The sequence below is a fragment of the Sitophilus oryzae genome, unplaced genomic scaffold (genome assembly GCF_002938485.1).
Source record: "Sitophilus oryzae breed Bouriz unplaced genomic scaffold, Soryzae_2.0 scaffold_562_pilon_pilon, whole genome shotgun sequence".
NCBI lineage: Eukaryota > Metazoa > Arthropoda > Insecta > Coleoptera > Curculionidae > Sitophilus > Sitophilus oryzae.
Genome location: NW_022147154.1, coordinates 1,265,362 through 1,289,158, shown reverse-complemented (window position 1 = coordinate 1,289,158; position 23,797 = coordinate 1,265,362). Strand labels below are relative to the sequence as shown.

General features: G+C 34.0%; 2 protein-coding genes across 2 annotated transcripts; both read right to left on the bottom strand.

The window, feature by feature from the left end:
• On the bottom strand, window positions 1-15,546 carry LOC115887360 (N-acetylneuraminate 9-O-acetyltransferase). Its single transcript, XM_030906780.1, is given in 7 exon segments — window positions 1-682; window positions 684-1,415; window positions 1,582-1,817; window positions 2,664-2,931; window positions 2,983-3,222; window positions 13,607-13,703; window positions 15,247-15,546. Coding segments are annotated over 7 exon segments (2,376 nt in total). The 5' UTR covers window positions 15,368-15,546.
• A 5,622-nt stretch (window positions 15,547-21,168) lies between these two features.
• On the bottom strand, window positions 21,169-21,821 carry LOC115887293. The gene is made up of 2 exons (XM_030906684.1): window positions 21,244-21,821; window positions 21,169-21,184 (listed from the first exon to the last, which is right to left on the bottom strand). The coding sequence occupies exons 1-2, from the start codon at window positions 21,819-21,821 to the stop codon at window positions 21,169-21,171; spliced, it is 594 nt and encodes a 197-aa protein (XP_030762544.1).
• Between the last annotated feature and the right edge of the window lie 1,976 nt (window positions 21,822-23,797).

Below are 23,797 nucleotides of genomic sequence, written 5' to 3'. Positions count from 1 at the left end.
TTAAAACATTCCATCATTTATACCAATAGGCACTAGAATAGCCAAAAATAAAATAAAATTTCTTAATACAAATTTCCAATCGTCAGGAACTGCATAAGGTAATAAGACTTTTATAATATGATGCATTTCATGAGATGCGCAGACAAATATGTAAGTTGTTATTATTAAATTTAGTACTGGAAAGCCGGGGATTAACACTAGTACTCCATGAGTATTAGCGGCCAACCAGATGTGATACTGACTAAGAAATAGCTCCAGATGAATTTCTCCAAACCAAGCAAAAAAAGTGGAATACCTTGTTCTTAAAATTCCTGAAACATTTCTGAGAAATATAAAACTAACAAAAGGTATAAATGCAACATATAAATGGATTTCGTCGCATTCTAAATCACTGTCACATAGAAACGTAATAGTTGTATAAATTCCTAATCCTAAAAATGCTAATAACGTAAAACTAAGAGCCATTCGTTTCGAAAATAAATTTGAATGATTATTATCATCGATTATGTTGTATTTTTGACCTATTATTAGTAGAGCACTAAAAGCCATCCCATACATTGTTGAATATCGATCTAGTTTCCATCGGAACCACCATTCCCGTATATCATCGTTGGTTGTAACAAATAAAGCTTTCCAAGGTCGCATCACGAATATTTTTTCAAAAAAGACTTCGGACAAAAAGAATCGTAAGTATACTAAACAAGCAAATGAATTTCATCAGTAGATAAAAATAGTATTTTATGTTATTCTCACAATGGTGTGCTGTTATATAAGGTGGGAACGCCAAAAAACAGTATGTTATAAGATACCAAAAAGATAACAAAGGGCCGAAATAATAAAACTGATACGGCCGATTCATACAAAGGCATAAAGTAACTGTCATAAAATTTAATTTAAATAATGTTTTAAACAAACTTACAATACTAATGTCATTTCTATGCCATACATATGAAAAATATCCGTATCCTAATAAGAACAAGTAAGCAGATATTAATACTTTTATGCGTATTTTAATTACCAAAATCTGACTTGCTCCAATAACGTGATATACCAAAATTACTATTTGCATCCATCCTTTACATTCATTCAACTGATCTTTATGTAAAATTTTTGTCCGTTTACTATCCTCTGTGAAAAACAAACCCAAAACGGTAACATAACCAATAGGTAACCAAAAACTGAATTCTGAATAATATTTATTTTCTTTCATAAAAAAATTGGTTCTATCGCAGATAAAGAAATACGCCATTATTAATGAAAGTTTTGTTAAAGCATTAAAAACTGTGCTGTAATTGTTTATATTGGATGGTGGAGGATAAGAATCTGTATCAGGAAGCGGTTGATATTTCTGTGCTGTTTTATTTTTAATCCTTTGGAAAATGGCTTGAAGACCCATAAATACCGCTATGAGCACACTAAAATTACAAAGATATTATTTCCGTTCAAATATACACTCAGATGCCAAAAAAACGCAATGGATTTTGCTAAAAAAATCATGAAAATAGAGTTAAAAATACAATTTAAATTTGACGAAAAAAATGTTGTTTTTTTTGCATCTGAGTGTATTTAAAATACCTATACCATATAGATAAAATCGCAAACGTCACAATCTGTAATGTTGTACAAGTCTCCATTGAACTACAACATGTTCCATCATTAAAATTCATATAATCGTTACAATACATGTTTAGCAAAATTTGGGTAGTGTGCTTTAATGACTTCTCTGCTAAATATATACCATCAGGGCTTTCAAGTACCAATCCTTGACTAATTAAGCGTGCACTCCACCACAGATCAGCTTTTGAATAGGAAAGCACCTATAAATAGCAGTAATATGTAAAAGACATTTTACAATTAAATACCTTTAAAAGAGTAGACCGCTGCCTCCCCATATAAGCAACGAGGGGATATATGTCCCAGTATTGAAGAACAGAAAATCGAGAGACAATTAGTATTTAGTGTTTTTTCCATGTTTTTTCCTTAGATAAAGGTTTTAATATAAGCTTGTGTTTTAATCTTTGTGACTTTTAAAGATTACTATTTTAGATATTTATAATCTTTTTTATAATGCAACAATGCAAATTGTATTTTTTGTATGTAGTTTGATTTTGTATAAACTTTAAATATGTACATACTTTTATTTATATTTGTTTAATAAAAAATATGTGTTAAAATAAATAAATTACTTTTGTTTTCTTTTAAACCAGGACTGATGGTGAGTAATGATCATAAATACATGAGCAATTATTCTATAAATGTACAGTAAAAAATGAGTTTCTAATAGATATAGAAAAAATAAACATTGGAAAATAAATAAATCGAAGATATATGCCAATATTTGGTCAAAAAAGCTTTGCATAGACCGTGACATAATATTACATTCTTAAACTTAACTTATTTCAGAATATTTAACCAAAAGCTTCCACTTTTTGTTCAATATTTGAACGTCTTTAACCTCAATTTTCAATAAAATAAAACGTATGATTTGAAACTGACCAATCAAAGTGCTCTGTCATTCTGTCAAAAAGACAGTTCGAGTAAGCGCAGAAAGCTTCCTAAAACCAAAGGGGAGACTTTTGTGGGAAATGCATTGAAATTCAATATTGGGAGAAAAATTGTATACTCTTTTTATACGCATACGAAAATAATAAAGAAACCCATACTTCTATAGCTGCCTTGTTATACAAGTCTATTAAATTATTTGCAGCTGATGATTTGTCAGTAACTGATTTTTCTGTATTAATTGGACCTTGAAGCGCCCACAGGACCTTTGAATTCTTTTCAGTTAATTGACTTATGGGCTGAACTAATCTTGTGATGTTGCATTTGTACTGATCCAACATTGATATAGAATCATTTGATTTTAAAATAGACCACAATGCCGAACCAGCAACAATGACAGATGGTGGATTTTCTGACTCCTCCCAATTCCTAAAAACTGTCCCTTAACATTGATTTATAAGTGTCCAAAAATTTACCAACAGAAAAATATCCATCATATCCTTAGAAACAACGGGCGACCAGTAAAAATCTAATTTAAAATTTAAATTATTATCAACGTGTGATAAATTTTGATCGATAGGGTATTTGGTTGATTCTTCATGTTGGGCTAAATGTTTAGCTAATCCCAGATACAGCTGTCTGATTCTTTCATCACCAATAAAAACAAAGTGCGTTTGTAAGCCATAATAAGCAATGTACCTCAAGCATCTTCTAGTATCACTGAAAGTAAAACAAGTTATTGAGAGAATGAAGTTCATGAATAATAAGAACTTTAGGCCCACTGTCCACGAAAGCGTAGCTTCGTAGACGCTTCAAAATGCGCCGTGCAGCTTGTGTAGCCGGTGTAGCCTAGCGTACTAAACTCTCTCCACGAAGCATATGACAAGCTTACGTTTTCATCAATTTGTGACAATGTCGTTCAACGATGAAGACGTTAGTTTGATATAATACAGAACGACGATAGGCAACACCAGGGTACTAATCTGTACATTTTATTTCATTCGCCACCTCATTCCAAGCCCTTTCAGGTATACGTATCTTTTCTCTTCTGGCATATTCACCAAGATAATTATTATACAAATATGGATATTTTTCCACAATCTGCACAAATCTTGCAACCGTACTTGCCATTTTGATAAAAATAAACAAGTTACGGCAGTACGGCAGGCGTCATAGTAGTCTAAGAGGCAGCGCCGAAAAAACTCTCTGAATTTACCAAAGCCAGTTTTTAGAAAGTTGATTACAGTAGTTATGTACATTAAAAAAATTAGAACAGGAACCTCGAGGACGTGGTCCAAAGTTGTGAAGATAACTTAGATAATGCAACGAATTGACTAAGGCTAAAAATCGTTATACATATATACAGGGTGAGTTTCTTACGACGTTCTCTATGGGTATCTCGGAAACTACTGGAGATAGAGAGTCGGTTAAATGGGGAAAGAATTGCAGATTTTTGGGGTCATAAATATGCGCCTTTCAGATTTTTGAAAAAGTTCATGGCTTACTAGATATTTCGAAAAAAACAAATTTCGGATATTTTAAAAATTGTCCCTAATTCCATTATGATCTATTTTAGACAAAAAGTTTTCAGATAAAAGTTGTAGATAATCACATCCCTAATGAGCTTGTGTTCTCCGATTTTTTCCCAAGCCTGTCATTTTTGACATATGACACAAACATATGTTTCTTTAAATGGAAACCATAGTTGGCCATGACTTCACAAAAAGCGCCATTTTTTAAGCTTTTCTGCGATATAAGCTTTATCTGCATATATATAGCTAAAAAGAAGGCATATATATATATATATATATATATATATATATATATATATATATATATATATTTTTTTTTTTTTTTTTTTTTTTCGTGGGGAAAAATCTGCAAACCGAGACCGTAAGTGGTACTGTCGGGGTGGTTGAGGTACCTTACCGACTAAAAAACCTCCACAAACCGCTTTGAGTATCTCCCCAAGGAACTACCTTTCGGCATTACTTCTGGGGGAGGCAGTTTTATTGTGATGTTACAGGTAATTGAGCACTTCAGTCAAAGTTGGACACTAGCGAGTGTGGTAAGTACAAAGCAGTACTAGAGCAGTATGGTAAGTACACTCAAATTATTCTTCTTTTTTTTTACTTTCCAAACCTTTTGGCTTCGTTTTCCTTTGCAGATATCAGCGCCTCCATATATTCCCGGACTGCTTTCCAGTTCTCATTTGACTTAAGCATCGTTGGAACCAAGTTAGTGTAAGTTAGTTTCTCTGTATTTAGACTCTCCATTAATTTATTTCTTTCATAGGTCCACCTTTTGCATTCCAGGATTGTGTGCTCTGCTGTGTCGTTATCGTGGTCACCGTAGATGCATTTTGGACTATCGGTAAGTTTCATTTTATATAAGTAATTCTTGAAGCATCCGTGTCCTGATAAACATTGTGTCATAGCGTAGGTAACTTCTCCTGGCTCCGGTCTATCCAGTTTCTTATATGTGGTATAAGTTGTCTTGTCCACTGCGCTTTCCCGTCTACATTGTATTTCCATCTGTCGCTCCATGTGTTCAGTATTTTTTCCCGGTTATACTCTCGCTATCTATTCGGACACGCCTTTCTCTGCATCCTCTCTTGTATTAGAAGATCTATCGGTATCATGCAACTAATTACTTCTGCCGCATCTGCTGATATAGTGCGGTACCCTCGACATATTTGCAGCGCCAATCGCCTTTGAACTGCCCTCAACCATTCCCTATTCTTCTTCACTTCAACGGCCCTTCCCCAGACCTCGGAAGCATACAGAATGGTAGACGTCTGAACGGCGGCCAACGTTCTGCGCTTGGTTTCCCCCATAATGGACCAGTTCGGCATAAGTTTTGTTAGCAGTATACATTGCCTCTCTGCCTTCGCTGCAACCGTGCGTATGTGCTGAGTAAAGTTACCTCCAGCCTGAAACGTTACTCCAAGGTATTTTACTGTGCTTTTAAGCACAATGACTTTGTCCTTTACTAAAATGCCTCGGCCTGACAATTTGCGGCCTCCTACGAGTGCAACACATTCTGTTTTTTGAGGGGCAATTTCCAATCCTACCTCCTCCATCCAGGAACATACCTGGGACGTTGCCTGTTCTGCTATCGCAGTTATTTCCTCCGCGCTTCTAGTCCTAATAATTAAAGCAATGTCATCAGCGTAGGCCAGTACTTCAGTTCCATAGGGGAATTGAAGCCTGAGAAGTCCGTCATAGAGAATATTCCAGAGAAGCGGACCTAGTATGGATCCCTGGGGCACGCCTTTTGTCATTTCCATAGCGCAGTCTGCCACCAGAATCGATCGATCACTTAAATAACTCTTGATGCCTTCAATTAAATACTGGCTAACATTCCAATATGACGTGAGTTCATTTATTATTACTTTCTAGGATGCTGTGTTGAAAGCATTTTTAACATCTAATGTTATAAGCAGCATCACGTCCCTGTTTGTCAAGCTAATGTCCTTCAGATTTTTAATCATTTTTGTAACCTTACTAAGTGGATCTACTGTACTCATTCCTTTTCTAAAACCAAACTGTCTCTTATTCAAACCTCCTTTTTGTTCTATTTCTTCTTCCAATTTTGTCTTTAGGGTCATTTCCAGAAGTTTACCCATAGAATCCAATAAGCATATAGGTCGGTATGAAGATTTATCAGCTTCCTTTTTTGGCTTTTCCACAAGTACTAATTGTGCACATTTCCATATTTGTGGGAAGTTAGCAGCCTTGATGAGGTCATTAAAGAGGTTGGAGATAATTTTGGGTTGTTCCTCGGCCAAGATTTGGACAACCTCGACCGGTATGCCATCCGGTCCCGGTGCCTTGCCTCGTTTAAGATTTCGTGCTGAATTTTGTATGTCTTCATCAGTAATTAGGGGGAAGTGATCATAATGTACCTTGGTCCATTTAATACTCTCGCTTTTGGGAAACAACCTCTGCGCTTCTTGCAGCTGCGTCTTTTTATGAATCGCACGTCTGACCTTTATTTTCTTGGTTACGATCTTGTATGCCTGTCCCCAGATGTCCTCTTCCAAATTGTCTAACATGTCTCTCCATAACTGCTCTTTTGATTTTAGAATCTTCTTCTTAAGGGTACTGCGCGCTATACGGTACTCTGTTTCGGCTTCATTTGAATTCGTCTGGGATAATTCATTTCTGTGCGATCTGGTAAGAGTTCTTCTAGCTCTCAGACATTGTTTTCGGGCGTCCGCTATATCGCTATTCCACCAGTATGCTGGTTTTCTATTATATTTTGAAGATTGATTTTCTAAAGTTTCTCGACATACTTTTTGCAAACATTTAATGAGTTCCTCTCCTCCAACATTTTTATAGGTTGGTATGTTGTTTCTTATTGAAAGCTTTACCTTCTCCTCTTTGTCTAGCTTAAAATTCCAGCGCGTCTTCAGAATATCTCCTCTCTCCTTCCCATCATTAATCCCAAATTCGAACTTTATTGTTCGATGGTCGGAAAGATTTTCCTCAGTCAAAACGCGCCAATTTCTCATCAGTACCATTGCTCTTGTCGTACCAAAGGTAACATCAAGATGTGATCTGCTGTTTCTTCGCACAAAAGTTGGTTCATCTCCATTATTTGCGACTAACAGGTCATTTTGAGCCAGCCAATCTGCAACGAGCCGTCCTCTGGCGTCTTCTTTTGTAGATCCCCATAGAGGAGATTTAGAATTAAGATCGCCGACAACTATTGTTGGTTTACTTCTACACACGTATTTTTCTACATCTAATAAAACCTTATCTAAGTAACTTAATTCTACATTTGGTGACACGTAACACACAATAACAATACAGGTCTGAAACTCAACACACACAAAGTCATTCTCCGTTTGTATATTTATCACAGCAGTCCTATCACATATATTTCGGATTATCACAGCAGTGTTTAAGTTACGATCACAGATATACTCTTTTTCTCTGACTAGCGATTTATTTGGCTCAGTAATCAGGAGAACATCGCCGTCTATAGTGTCGCCCTACTTACCTATGTACCTACTACCGTCATGTGCCGCCCTACTTCGATTTACATTTAACTGGGCAAATTTTAGCAGAATTTTTAAGGTTGTTTTTGCTCTTTTCTAATATCCTCTACCATATATATCCTATACTATATATATATCGCCATATATACCTGCTGTATATATATCCTCTACTATATATATATATATATATATATATATATATATATATATATATATATATATATATATATATATTTATATATATATATATATATATATATATATATATATATATATATATATATATATATATATATATATATATATATATATATATATATATATATATATATATATATATATATATATATATATATATAACGGATCTAGAAAGACTGGACCGGAAAATTAGATCTCTACTTACAAAGCATGGCATACTACACCCAAACTCGGCCATAGAAAGGTTGTACTTACCTAGGGATGAAGGGGTCGAGGACTAATCAGTTTAGAGTCTGCTAGCCAGGAAGAAAGACAGAAATTAAGAAAAATATTTACTCACCAACAATGCACCTGTGTATAAAAGCATACGAGTCTTAGATAAAACTATACATCACTCAACCTGGCTAGCGACCAAGAACCGGAAGCTGTAAATCTTGCTGGACAGATGAAACAGCGCTGGCAGAGTAAAAAGAACTGCATGGCAGATTTTACGCCTCCTTACACCAAGAAGATGTGGATTTCAAGGCCTCAAATACCTACCTAACAGCTGGATACCTCTTCCCAGGAACCGAAGGCGCAATACTATCCATTCAAGACCAAGTAGTAAAACCCGAAGATATGCACGGTATATATTAAAACAACAAGTTGAAAACACAAATGTCGTTTGTGTAATATTAGTGAGGAGTCTGTACAGCACTTGTCTTCTGGATGCAGTAAAATAGCTGGGACCAGATACCTAGAAAGACATAATAACATGGGAAAAGTAGTGCACCAGTTGGTATGCCTGAATAAGGGCCTCCTTGACACATTTACCCCCACCACATGTACGTTCCAAAGCTGTATTAGAGAATAACACCACCAAGATATACTGGGACTTTACAGTAGAAACAGATATAGGAGTAGACATAATAAACCCGATATGGTAATATGGAATAAACCTGAAAAACCGCCATCATAATCGACTTCTCAGTACCGCAGGATTATAACGTGGCTAAAGCCTATGCAGATAAGATAAACAAGTACGCTGCACTTTCTCAGGAAATAAAAGCAATCTGGGAACTGCGGAAGGTGATTATAGTACCGTTAATAATAAGTGCCAATGGACTTGTGCACAAAATGACAAACCAACATATCAAAGAACTAAACCTCCTGAACAACACCATAATGTGGATGCAAAAGCAGTTGTGCTTGGTACCGTCGGAATTATTCGAAGAATTGTCTCACCTTTATTGACAATATTCGTCGTGCCCTTGGCTGGTTACAGCCCGGACATGGACTAGAACTACCACTAACAGTGTGAAAAAAAAAAAAAAAAATATATATATATATATATATATATATATATATATATATATATATATATTTAAGGAAAGATAAGAATTGGCTATAACTCAGTAATTTTTCGAAAACATATATAATATATATATATATATATATATATATATATATATATATATATATATATATATATATATATATATATATATATATATATATGTTTTAAATATATATATATATGGGGGAAAAGTTTATTAAGTTTGGATTATTGTGAGAACAGTTTAATAGGAAGTATTCTGTCTTTTTTTAGGTTATTAAATAACAGTTTAGTATACTGTAAATTATAAGTGGGAATTAGTTAACGAATTAGTCACAGCAATTGGCTATAACTCAGTGCAATTTTCGAAAAAACATATATAATATATATATATATATATATATATATATATATATATATATATATATATATATATATATATATATGTATATATATATATTTATATATATATATATATATATATATGTATATATATATATATATATATATATATATATACATATATATATGTATAGGTATTTATACTATATTATGGTATATATATATATATATATGTATATGTATATATATATATATATATATATATATATATATATAGTATATATATATATATATATATATGTATATATATATATATATATATATATATATATTTTATATGTTTTTTCGAAAAATTACTGAGTTATAGCCAATTCTTATCTTTCCTTGACTAATTTCACTTCGTTGGTATGGTATTCTTATTCTGTTATGATTTATAACTTATAAAAAGACAGAATATTTTATTAAACGGTTCTTTACAATAACTAAAACTTAATAAACTTTTCCCGTACCGCCTCTTCGAGTGCCTCTTTTAATTCATAAGTTCTTTTGTAAACCTTGTGGTTAACCATACCGCATAAAAAAATCTAAAATGGATAGGTCAGGTGATCGAGGAGGCCCATGCAATTGGTCCGCCTCTTCCTATCCCTGAGTTTGCATAATTACGATTACGAAAAGCTTAAAAAATTGCGCTTTTTATGAAGCCATGGTTTCCATTCAAAAAAAACATATGTTAGTTGCATATGTCAAAAATGACAGGCTTTAGAAAAAAACGGAGGATGTAATCTCATTATGGATGTGATTATCTATAACTTTTATCTGAAAACTTTATGTCTAAAATAGATTATAATGGAATTAGGGACAATTTTTGAAATAGCCAAAATTTGTTTTTTTCGGTTGTGAACTGCAATTCTTTCCCCATTTAACTGACTCTCTATCTCCAGTAGTTTTCGAGATACCCATAGAGAACATCGTAAGAAACTCACCCTGTATATTATACATAACTAATGGCAATGTTAGTCAGTCAGATGAATAGCGGAACAGTGCTAGTGAGTCGTCCCCAATATACGTAAAAAATATATACAGGTTGTTAACTGGACAGTTACCTATAGAGGAACAGAATGGCAACACTGCCTATTGAGAACGCATGCGCTTATAGGGTTTTCCGCCAACTCGTCCCGTCGCGTCGTCTATCGACCAGCGGGCCGATGTTGCCATATTTCAACCATAAAGCTCTTGCCGCGCGTAATAAACAAATTAACAACCTGGATTAATATTTATTAATATTTGATTTGGGGACATCATTTTATTGACGGACATCGATCAATGTCAAAATTAAAATTATTTTTATTATATAAATTAAATATAATTAATTTTTTTACGTATATTGGGGACGACTGACCAGCACTGTTCCGCTATTCAGCTGACTGACTAACATTGCCGTTATTTATGTATAATATATAATAATGTATAACGGTTTTCAGCCTTAGTAAATCCGTTGTATTACCTAAGTTATCTTCACAACTTTGACCACGTCCCAGAGGTCCCTGTTCTAATTTTCGCTTGACTGACCGCGGTATATGTATGTACATAACTACTGTAATCAACTGTCTAAAAACTGGCTTTGGTAAATTCAGAGCCTTTTTTCTTTGCTGGCTCTCTGTCTATAAGCTTGCATGCGAGCGTGACGCAGCATCTCCGTCGACAGAGGTTCGCAGTTTTGCATGGAAGCAGCATCTAAGCGCAGTCCAAACGTATAATGACGAAGACGTGTCTATAAAGCTACACCTCCGTGGACAGTGGGCCTTATGGTGCGTTCATGCTTCCGATCTTAACCCTAACACTAACATTAGTTCTAAGATCTAATCCCAAGAATATAAATGAACGTTAACGAACGCGAGCTTTCATGCTTCCAACGTATCGATCTTAACATTACCCTTAGTCCTAATGGGTCCTAAGAAATATGGGATATTTTATATTCTTAGTGCTAATGCTAATTCAAAATTCATTGGCTCACGCTCTACAAACTAGAGGTTTTAAGAATTTTCAGAGGAATTCTCGAAATATTTGACGAATGTCGAATTTAGCGGTTTAATAAATGTTAATAAATCATTTATTTTTTGGTTTAGGAAATCCATTTTATTTTTAAAATTCTAGTGTTACAGTTTTAGTTACCATACTCCTCCAAAACGGCTTAACCGACTTTGATGAAATTTTATATGTATATTCAGTAGGTCTGAGAATAGGTTGTTATCAATTTTTTATACCCCTAAGTGATAAAGGTGGTCCACCACAATTTTTTTTTAATTTTTTGGATATTTTTTTTATGATGTGGCATTAAAAAATACATACAACCCTAAATTTTCACCTTTCTACCATCAACCCCTATTTTTTAATAGCGATACTAATTCAATAATTTTCAACCTGTAAATAAAAATTACTGTTGTCCCATAAAAATATTGTCAAGAAAAATGGCGCATCCGCCAGAAATTAAAAATGTATTACTGGTTGCCTGCACAACCGCAACGTATCCGCCAGAAATTAAAAGACTTTTTCGGGCGCCATCTTTTAGTCAAGTCGAGAAGTAAGGGAATCAGACAATAGAATTGTCTGGTATGGGCAAGTGCTTACTAGAATATTCTTATAAGTAGGGCTGCACCGAGTAAAGAGTAGTTCGGTGCTCGGCTAGAATTTTAACCGAGTAATATGTACTCGGTGCTCGGCCTTACTCGGCCGAGTAAAGTATAGTAATAGAAACAATCCATTTATGCATGTCCAAAACAGATAGAAATGAGACTCAGAGTGGCAAATAATAAAATAAAAAGTTATTCATTCATAACTTTAATTAATGTATTTTAGCAAAGTAATAATAATAAGTATAAGTAATGACACAAACAGTGAAATAATAATTTAATACTTATAATCTAAAAGAAGTCAGCACTGTCACTCATTTTAATATAACTTTAAAGGGTATTATTAATTGTTTAAATTATTTTTGACTTTTAAATTAGTTACACATATAAGTTTTGCTTAAAACAAAATCAACGTCGCCACCGCACCTTAAAAGAATCAATTCAGCATCCAGCACATTAGAAATATCACTTTGCATGGGGAACCACAGAATAAAACAATATCTCCATAAGAAAAACAAACCAGGTCATTGGGTTGTAGTCGGGGAATCCCAGCCGCTAGGCAAAACAAACAAGATCATTGGTTTAAGGCCGGGGAATTCAGTGAATTTTAACTAGCTTTCTTTAATGTTAAATTATATATTTATATTATGTATAAAATATAATATTATGTTATGGTGTATAGTATAATTAGTATATATTGATAAAGGTCGTAAAACTGTTAAGACTACTCGGCAGCCGAGTACTAGGTACTCGGCCATTACCTTTAGCCGAGTACTCGGTACTCGGTCAAGTTAAAAAACAGGGCTCGTTACAACCCTACTTATAAGTATGAACGGCATTTCCATAAGCGTGTTCTTAAGGTTAAATTCTTAGGATTAATAATAAAGGTAAGGTTAGGACTAAAGCTACACGCACACTGGTGCGATCACAGCCGCGATCACGATCAGGGCAGCGGTAACATGAGCGATCATTCTAGCACACACCAACTTCACTGCCGTACCTATATGTAGTGCGCCGGCCTGTAGGTATACATAGGTACAAATTAAAAATGTGAGTTATGTATACCGAAAAAAAAACATTCTTAAATGTTCACCTACAAAATTTAAACTTAAACAATAAAAATGTACTATGCAATCCAATTTTGTCTCAAATTTTCTATTTTTAATTCTATTATTTTTGTAACTTGGATCGGAAAAATCATATAGAATTTTGTGTAGTTTTACAGCCTTAATTAGCTGCTCTGTTAACTCCATTTCTAAATTGCAACAAGAAAAAACACACAAAATAACGGAAAATTCCTATCAATTGGGTCGCGATCGCGCGATCAAACTCGACAAGTTGAATCTGATCGCCACCGCAGAATAGAACGCCGCCAGGCCGCTTCGTCTCCAAAACTAGATCGCGCCAATATGAAACGGCTCATATGGATTCTTTAGCAACTTTTGACCGCGGCCGCGTGGAGATCGTGATCGCGGCCGTGATCGCACCAGTGTGCGTGTAGCTTTACTCAAAGTATGAACCCACCATTAGAGTAAAATAATAGTTGTCAAATTATTATTTAACTCTAAAACGAGATTTATTATTTTAATATTTATTCAATAACTGTATACCTACATTGCTGTATACAAATGTAGCATGCAACCGTAAGGTTGCCATTGCTTATCTCCTTTATATCTCCCATCAGATAACAACCAGTGACATGAATTACTTCCTAGATTATAAAAATAAAACTAATTATTTTTAGTTCTAATCTCTACACCTAGAATAAAGGACACAGCTACAAATAACATTATAAAATATACAAATGTCTAAAAAATATACAAATGTCCAAACCAAACCAAACCGTAACCTCCAATCGTTACCATTTTTCCTCTCGGGTCTCGTGTGTCACGGCCTTCAATTTTTACTCTTATCGCGCGTAAAGAAGTTTCACTTCAAAAAAAACTTTATCAGCATTCATGAGACGCAGAGCAGATTTTAACAACGCAAAAATATGATGAAAGAACCAATTGCCCCTAAACAAAAATAAAAGAGGCTTTTTTAATACAATCTAATATAAATAAATGTATTGCTCAGACATCTGTAGAGGTTAGTAATATATGGCTATCGATGCTTTAATTTTAATTAACATAAGGTAAATAAACATTGCATAAGTAAAAATTACAAACAAATAAAAAATAATAATTTACAGAAGGTTTGAGGCTTTTTGGTTTTTCCTGATTAATCCTTTACTGCTGACATTACTTTCTGTAACATTAATATTGACATTAAGTCTCACAGACTCCGTTATACAAAATGCTTTTATTAAAGCAAACCTAGTTGTGGATTTTATGTTTTTAATGTAAAACTGCTGTTCTTTTTTCACTTTTTAGGGTATTGTTATATGACACCTTTTACGGAAACTCCCTAATACAAAGAAAATTAGAAATACATTTTTTTGGTAGCAAACAAACTCAAAATTCAATATGTCCCTTTGTACTTTCTAAAAATACAACAAAACAAAAACTAAATTGTAATATATTATATACAGCCTATTTGTGCACTGGAGTAAAAATATATAATTTTAATTAATATTTTCAAATTAGACAATAATTCTGACAACATTTCTTTGAATACTTCAATTGTTTTTATACAAAAGGAGTACATACGATAACTTTTTTCTCTATTTTGATGCATATACATTATGTCTAGCTTTTATTGCATGAGCTTCATCTTCTGTCTTCGACTGGTCCATGATCTTTTCTTCAGTTATCTTGTACAGTTTCTTGCTCACTATTGGTTAATTGGTTGCTATGCCCCATTGTACCATTACATATACACATTAATAAATAAATATATACAGTCACTACATATACACACATATGTCATCAAAATATCAACTCCACTAATTTTCCACTAATGCTGACATGAAGTCGATCAGACTAAGCAACGTCAATATTTCGAAACGTCAACTTTTCGGTAGAATAAAGCATAGTAAAAATCTGAAACGTACACCGAGTGCGAGTACCATGCAGCAGAAACAATTATTGTAGCGAGGGTAATCGTGTGCCAAAGTGGCCGTGGAGTCTCTCAGACTATGTCAGCAGTTAGAGTTAATATAAAAATGATAGTAAATAGTAATACAAATGTTTTATACCTATCTGGGCGAATAGTGTATTTTCTGGATAAAAAAGTATTATAACATAATATATACACAATACTTAAAATACCTATATAGATATGTATATAGGTAGATGATATCAACTTGAACTTACCATATTTCAAGTGTATAAGTACATGATATACAGAAAATCCCAATACTAATAGAAGAGCTACTTTTTTGGCGTTTCTGGAATTAATCTGGTGAATTAATTTCTCAACTCGCGATTCTTCCATTTTTAAAGGCCTTTCCTTACAGAAAAATGAAAGCGTAACACGCAAAACTCTTATTTATATATTCTTTTAATACTATTGAAATCGCAAAACACATACATTGAAATTATATTGAAATACATATAAAAATTTTAGATAAACATAAAATATTTCGAATGTTTGCCACCTTTTTGCCACAGAGATATAGAGTAGAGATCATATATATGATATACATGTGATATAGGTACATCATATAGAGATAGGAGAACCATAGGAGAACACAGTAGGAGAATGAGCTTGAAGGTGCGCAGAAATAAAGATCCTGAGACCGCCATCACCGCCATGCGCCATGATCATGCTTAGATCTATAGGGGGAAGTCAAAAAGTAATGATCATACTAGAGTGGTTAATGATATAAGATTAATTATATTAGCTGTAATACAGTTGCGGTTTATATCTATAAAATAAATAAATAAGTATTTTAGTATACTTATATCATAGGAATTTTGTATATAAAAGCTTACTATAAATATTTTAAGAAGTTTGTTTTAGTCATTATTTTCGTTTATTGAAAATAATGTTTTTAAAACATTCTTACTTCAAATAAATATCGGAAACTAAAGAAAAAATAGAAAGAAATGCAATCTCTAACATTATGAGAATTTTTCAAATTTATTGTGTTACAATATTTTTCAGAAAATAAAACAAAAACTGAATATCATAAACATTTATGTTCTAAACAAAATTTTACATATATGTTAATATATCACCAGATCACCACACATAATTATTGCACAGTTATATTTCAATATTCAACAATATATACAAATAATATCTGAATTAAATCTTGAAACATATTTATGTACCTAGTATCCTACTACGTGATTAAGTATATCATTTGTAATGACTATATTATAAGAATTTGAAATAATCAAAATATTATATACTCGAAAAAAAATACGAGAAATACATTTAATTTTTTAATGTATTTAATTTTTATAAATAATTATTAGGTTATACAAATAAGTATATAACATAAATATAACTTACAAGTGAAAACTAATGTTTGTATGAAGACCAGTATTCTTCCTGTTATTCTTGCAGTCTTTTACAGTACAAGACATGATTGATGATGACTATATAATAAAAATAAAATACTAAACAAAGAACAATCACTAATTAAAACACTAATTGGCTATACCAACTAAAACATTAACAAAAATTATTTTCTACACAAAAAAACACTAGAAACAGTTCAGAATAGTAGAAAGTTTATCACGATCATCATCATTTTCAATTTTTGAGCTTATTCAACCATTTCCAATTATGATGTAGCCTTCCTCACATATTTAGATTTAGATTTATTTTGTGGTCCATCTATTGTCCGTCCTTCTTGCCAGGGGTCTCGCCCATTGCCACTTGAGGGATTTGACTCTGTGGATGACATCTATTACCTGGGTCGTTGTGGTATCCACTCTATTCTTTTAGGGTCCCAGCATATTTCATTCTATTGAGTTTTGTGTGATGTGCAGTTTCCTTATGATGTCCGTTTTAAGTGTCCATGTTTAGCATGCATAGGTTATCAGGTTATCACTGGTAGACTACCAGTGGTAGTACACATTGGTTGAATGTTTTCTTCTTTAGATAAAGTGGCATTCCAGATTTGAATATGATTGAGTTTTTTCCATAAGTACTCCATGCCCTCCATGCCAACTTAATTCTTCTGTTGATTTCTGATAATAGAGATCCCGAGCTGTGTATTAGTTGTCCCAAATACATGTATTCTTCTACGATTTCCAGTGCTGTGTTATTTATTAGAATGGCTTTTCTGTCCACTAGTTCATTATACAGTACTTTACATTTTGCTAAGTTCATTTTGTAGCTTGTAGTTCTTTAGGGCTATTAGCCATAAGGACTAGTCATTAGCAAATCTTGATGGTTGAGATATTCTCCATCTATTTTTAATCCTTTGCTGGTCCAGTCCAGTTGACAGAAGATTTCTTCTAATGTTGCTGTAAACAGCTTTGGGGATATCGTGGTTCCCGGTTGTACTCCTTTACCACTTTACCAGTTGGGAACTCTGGGGTTGTTTTATAAATCTTTACTCTTGCTTTGGCTTCTTTGTATATATTGGCGAAAGTTTCTATATAAGGCCTTGCAATACCTTGTTTCGCTAGTCGCTAGGGCTTCTATTATTGCCTTAGGATATCGTATATCGGATCGAAAGCCTTCTCAAAGTCCATAAAGGCTATTGCTAGTGGAAGTTCGTATTCTTTTGTTCGGCTGATAGTTTCTTGTGTATGTATGTGATCAATCGGTGCTGAAGAATGCTGAAGAAAAGCTGTTTATATCAGTCTGTAAGTTAAAAAAAAAAAAAGGAAAAATTAGCCTCGCCACCATACTCGCCACATTAAACTTGAAAAAAAAAATAGCCACAGACAAGAAATATACTAAGATAGGAAAACAATAGAATAATAGGATGAAATGTCAGAACGGTCTGCTGTTATTACTTTTTGATTTCCCCTGTACGCCTAAACACTAACATGGCGCCCATGTAGGCATCAAGATTTTTGGATGCGCACTCGTCGAAGCTCATTCTCCTTATGTCTTATATCTCTGGTTTGCCACAGATGTTTGCGGGTATTAATTATATCCAAGTTATGTCTTATGGCACAGAATAGGGAGTTTTCGTTGCTTTAAACAAATTCAACGGTACGGTTAACGGATACGTAACCATAACCGCTATTTTGACAGATAAAAAAACAGTTTTCGGACTTTCGGTTCATCGGTTCGGAGCCGACATACGATACGACAACCGAAAACTGACAGCTGAGCACAGCCCGTAGCGTAGTGTTTTGATTTTTGGTTTTTGTATTGTTGTTTGATTTGAAAGTGCTTTATATGCCTTTATTGGGTATCGCTATATAGGATGGACAATTTAATTTTATTGGACTCTAGTGATGAATCGGATTTGGAGGATGCTATGCTGTTGGAAGGGTTTGAAAACAACATCGAATATCGAGCAGAACTTTATGGGGAGTTCAACCTAGAAATATTATCTGGAATTAGTTGAAGCACTAAGAATTCCCAACGAGTTTAACACAGATAAAATAAATAATCAAAACATAAACAAAATAGAATGAGGTTAGGTTAGATCTGTATTTTTCAATGTTGTGTTTCTACTGCGCTAGTGCGCATGCGTACCGCTATGTTAACGGCTTTGGCTAACGTCCGTAAAATATCGGCAGCTAGCGGTTACGATATACGATAATCGAAATTGAAATGTCAAAGTTGTCAATTAGCGTTAACCGGAATTGCAATTTGTAAGCAACGAAAACTCCCTAATATCTAGCTACGCTTGCGTAGCTAGATATTCTGTGCTTATGGTCAAAGCTTATGGTTATATCTGGTTTTGGAGGGCTTAAAAAAGGAGGTTTATCGGCAATGGAAAGGGCAATGGGCATATTTGAAATCTGTCAAATTCTGTCCCTACTTTTAAGGGTCCTCGGTTTGACAGTAAAGGCACTGCGATCGATACTGAGACTATGTTTTCTATTATTTATACGGTTTAAAGTTTGTTTTTGCTAAACTTATAGTTAATTTGTTGAATTTTTAGCAGTATAACAAGAGTGTTGCGAACAAAAACTATACAGTAGAAATAGCTCTGTACCTGGCTGTAGAAGTGGATATTTCAATGAAAAAAAAGGCCATATAGCCAGATATAGCCTCCATATATCTGGTTTATGGCTGCTAATTCAGGGTACAGTTTATTATTCTTTATTCAATGGGGTACAGGGCGGGTAAAAGGGTAATGTCATGGAGGATAAAGAAGGGGATGCGCTACAATACGCATTTCAGTTTTGGGCTGGTTTTGAGCAAAATTAAAACGGGACCTGGAGGCGGGGCAGTGTGTACATGGTGTGTACCAGGTGTGTACCATGTGTGTACTACCACAGTGTACTACTTAACAGGACTGTCAAAGAGCAAGTTTAATGTGTTCAGAGAATGTGTTTAATTGAGAAAAAAGAGAAAGTATAATTGAGAACGTAACGAAACGAACAGAACGGAAAAAATTCCGGTCAATATATAAAAGCATACAAATCAATCAAGGAGCGAACACTATAGCTTTTTTCGGGTTCTTGTTATTACCGATTCTGAACCGTCCTAGAACTCTGCAGCGCATGCGCAAATGAAATAATTACTTCATATTTCCTTCTGCGCATACGCATCACAGTTCTAGGACGGTTCAGAATCGGTAATAAGAAGAACCCGAACAAAGCTTATGCCGAACGGATTCCGTCAAATTATATTGTTTTTGCGACGCGTATCAAGTCTTCGAACTTAGTACTTACTAGTTGAAAAAATAATTTTATTTAATAAAAAATTTTAAATCTTCGTTAGATCGTCCAGTTGCCAAATATCTAAGAGTAGCAACGAGACGCTGTTCTGGCGAGATTGATTCTCGCATTTTTGTGTCTTTCTTTTTCAAATGTACTTCTACCATACTTAACAAATGTCTGAAAGTATCATTATCCATCCTTAAATAGTTACGAAAATCATATTTGGCTCATCTTGTTGAAGTTTTTTCAAGAGTAACATATGACCTAATTCATCTCTACGAGAAATCCATTTTTTCACCCACTTGCTTCGTTTTTTACTTTTTGTTTATTGGCGATAAATACATACGCCATGGCACAAACTATAGCGCGTCTTCTATGATCAGCTATGATTATTATTCATTTTTACAACTCACTGAGTACAAATATGCCGAATAAATCTAAGACCACTGGTTAAATCTTTCAGGACTTCCAAAAGATCGCCAGCCAGATCAAATCTGTTATAAAACGTCGAATTTTGTCTCATTAACAACACGATTTAATCAGGCAAATCTATTCGGGCAGCCAAATTCGAGCTCAAAAATGACGAGAGTTTTGGTATGTGCCGAGCCTAGTTCGCCGACACAATTCGGACGGATCAAATGGGTCCAACATGTTAATGTATTTAGCCCAGAGCCTATAGAGGCCGAGGTTCAACAAATTAGAGACAAGCTGAAATTTGGCATGGAGCTTCATTTTGTAGATCTTTAAACATCCTGAAACCCTAGCGATGAACCATTGAGCCCGTCACCCCAAAACCATCCCTACAAGGGGTAAAAATGGCCCTTTTTTTACTTTTTCTTCAATAACTTTAAAACTACGAATTTTAGGAGAAAAAATCACGAGTAAAAAATTGAAGAGAAGAAAATTTCCTACCACATAGAACATTTTTAGAATTTCAGTGGCGCAGGTGCGAATTCTTTAATTTAGGAGGATTGTTTTAATAACCCACCATTCTGTGTTTAACTTCAAATCAAAGCGTTTTTGAGATAAATCTCGAGACCAAAAAATTTATTAGGATACAAGTTCCTATAAAAACGATCTTTTTAATAAAGGTAATAAGTTACCAGTGGCCGAGATAATTTTTTTATATGTGCGTTTTTTACGTTTTAAGAACATTGAATAAGAAAAAATTGCTGTTTTACAAATAATTTCAAATGAAATAGGTATATTGAAGAATTTACACGTTTAATAACAAAATAAGAAAAACCTTAGCTCAAAAATAGGATAACTTATCTTAAGGATAGTCCTCATTCATTTCCACATGCCATAGAGCAGGTGAGTCCCATTCGCTTGCATGTACATGCTTTTTTACACCCTCCCGAAGAGCAATTGCAAAAATTTTTCTCTAAAACCCATGTATAGGAGTAATGGGCTGGTCTGAATGTATTGGATTCATCTCTCGACTTTTCATTTTCTAACCCCAATCTTGCGGTGGTAAATTGTTATTTAACCAAGCCTGTACCTGTAAGTTAAAAATGAGAATTTAGTTTAACATTTGAATGCAACATAAATTTAACTTACCTGATGAAAAACTCTAAGTCCATGATATTTCGCACTATTGGAGGTAGGTGGTAATGATGCCAACTTGAAGTTGGTATTAAGAGACTTCGCTTAGCTACGTACTGTTGATAAAGCATGTATCTGGCACTATCCAAACCTACTTTTTTTGTCGAGTTTTTAACATATGCTGCTATAAAAAACTGAGATGTAACTTCTTCTAACTTCTCCTTTGTAGCCTCGGGATTATAAAATTCTTTTAATAGCTCAAACAACTTTTTCTTCTGGACGGTGTTCACTAGATTAATCTTCCCTTTATTGAACACAGCAGACGTTGTGTCACAACCAGATATAGCGTGGACACTAAGAATCACATTCTTCAGATCCCCCAATTTTTGTTGTAAGGCTGATATGTCGATTATTTTATTTGGTTTTGACACCTTTCCCGGAGGAATCATAAACAGTCTCTTGTGGCAATAATGAATCAGTAACACTCTAATGTCCGTATCTTCGCTAACTACTGCTACGGTCCCTTCTGGTAAATTGTCACTTATTGCGACCGCTGTAGTTACAATAAGAGTATCGGCATCATCATCAGTCATCAGCGAATTTAACATTGGGCGCGTTCAGGGACGGTCAGCGGCTGAGTGGCTGAGTAAGCGGTTTCCCTAAACGGTCTCTTTTTACACGCAAAAACAGTCAGCCGCTGAGTAAAATACTCAGCGGTCGGTCAGCCGCTGTGTTCCCTGAATGCGCACATTGATTCCATTTTCCAACAATACTTTTCCGAGCGCACGAATGAAGTTGCTTTTGTTCGTGTTGTTTGACAAGAAATCTGCCTTTGGTATCAAAACAGATCTGAAAATATTGCAGGGTACAGGCTTGGTTAAATAACAATTTATCACCGCAAGATTGGGGTTGGAATCTGAAAAATCGAGAGATGAATCCAATACATTCAGACTAGCCCATTGCTCCTACATGGGTTTTAGAGAAAACATTTTGCAATTGCTCTTCGGGAGGTTGTAAAAAAGCATGTAAATGCAAGCGAATGGGACTCTCCTGCACTATGGCATGTGGTCAATGCAATGGCATTACATGTATGAACCCAACAAATGTGGAAACGAATGAGGATTATCCTTAAGATAAGTTATCCTATTTTTGAGCTAAGGTTTTTCTTATTTTGTTATTAAACGTGTAAATTCTTCAATATACCTATTTCATTTGAAATTATTTGTAAAACTGCCATTTTTCTGATTCAATGTTTTTAAAATGTAAAAAATGCACAATTAAAAAAATATCTCCGCCACTGGTAACTTATCTTTATTAAAAGATCGTTTTTATAAGAACTTGTATCCTAATAAATTTTTTGGTTTCGAGATTTATCTGAAAAATGCTTTCATTTGAAGTTAAACACAGAATGGTGGGTTATTAAAACCAATCCTCCTAAATTAAAGAATTTGCACCTGCGCCACTGAAACTCTAAAAATTTTGGTTCTTTACCTGTGTAGTAGGAAATTTTCTTCTCTTCAATTTTTCACTCTTGACTTTTTTTCTTAAAATTCGTAGTTTTAGAGTTATTGAAGAAAAAGTAAAAAAGGGCCATTTTTACCCCTTTTAGGGGTGGTTTTGGGGTGACGGGCTCAACGGTTCATCGCTGGGATTTCAGGATGTTTAAAGATCTACAAAATGAAGCTCCATGCAAAATTGCAGCTTGTCTCTAATTTGTTGAAGGTCACCCATGTAAAACGATGTATCGGCTCTGAGCTAATTGGGGGCTAATAAATTTCATTTAAATCGGACGATTTTTTGATTTGATCATTGATGAACTATGGGGTTTCATAGTGCACGAAACGTTGTCAAAATATGATGAAAAAAGATCTGCATTCCAAGTTTCAGGCTACTAGCGCGAGTTACTACGCTTCAAGATCGTGACCACTTTTCCTCTCGCGAACTCGTGTGTCACGGCCTTCGATTTTTACTCCTATTGCGCGTAAAGAGTTTTCACTTTAAAAAAGTGTTTATTTTTGTGAAGTGAAACTAAGTCCTCTAACAGACCAAGGAAGCACTTTTGTATAGAGGTAAATTGTGTCTAATAAACTTAATTTGGTTCCAAAAATATGTAATAATGTTATGTCCACGGAACATTGGGACACTCAAGGACCTGCATAACCTATATGGGATAAGGGACTGTATGTGCAGAGCATATATATATATATATATATATATATATATATATATATATATATATATATATATATATATATATATATATATATATATATATATATGTTATGTTGCAGAGATAGAAAGGGGATTAACTTTGGGGTTAAAAATAAGGGCAATAGGAATAGGCCTTATATAGGTTGCAGTATTTCCTGTACAGGACGGGTTCTTAATATTGAGACATAAAAGTTATAAAACTAACTACGTGAGAACTTACATACTAGATTAAAAATTAATAGAATACAGTTTTTAAATAATTTATTTATTACTAAACAACAAGACAACACATCTAGATAAAAACAAACAAATAACATTTAAAACAATTACATATTCATAATAATTTATATCCCAGGTG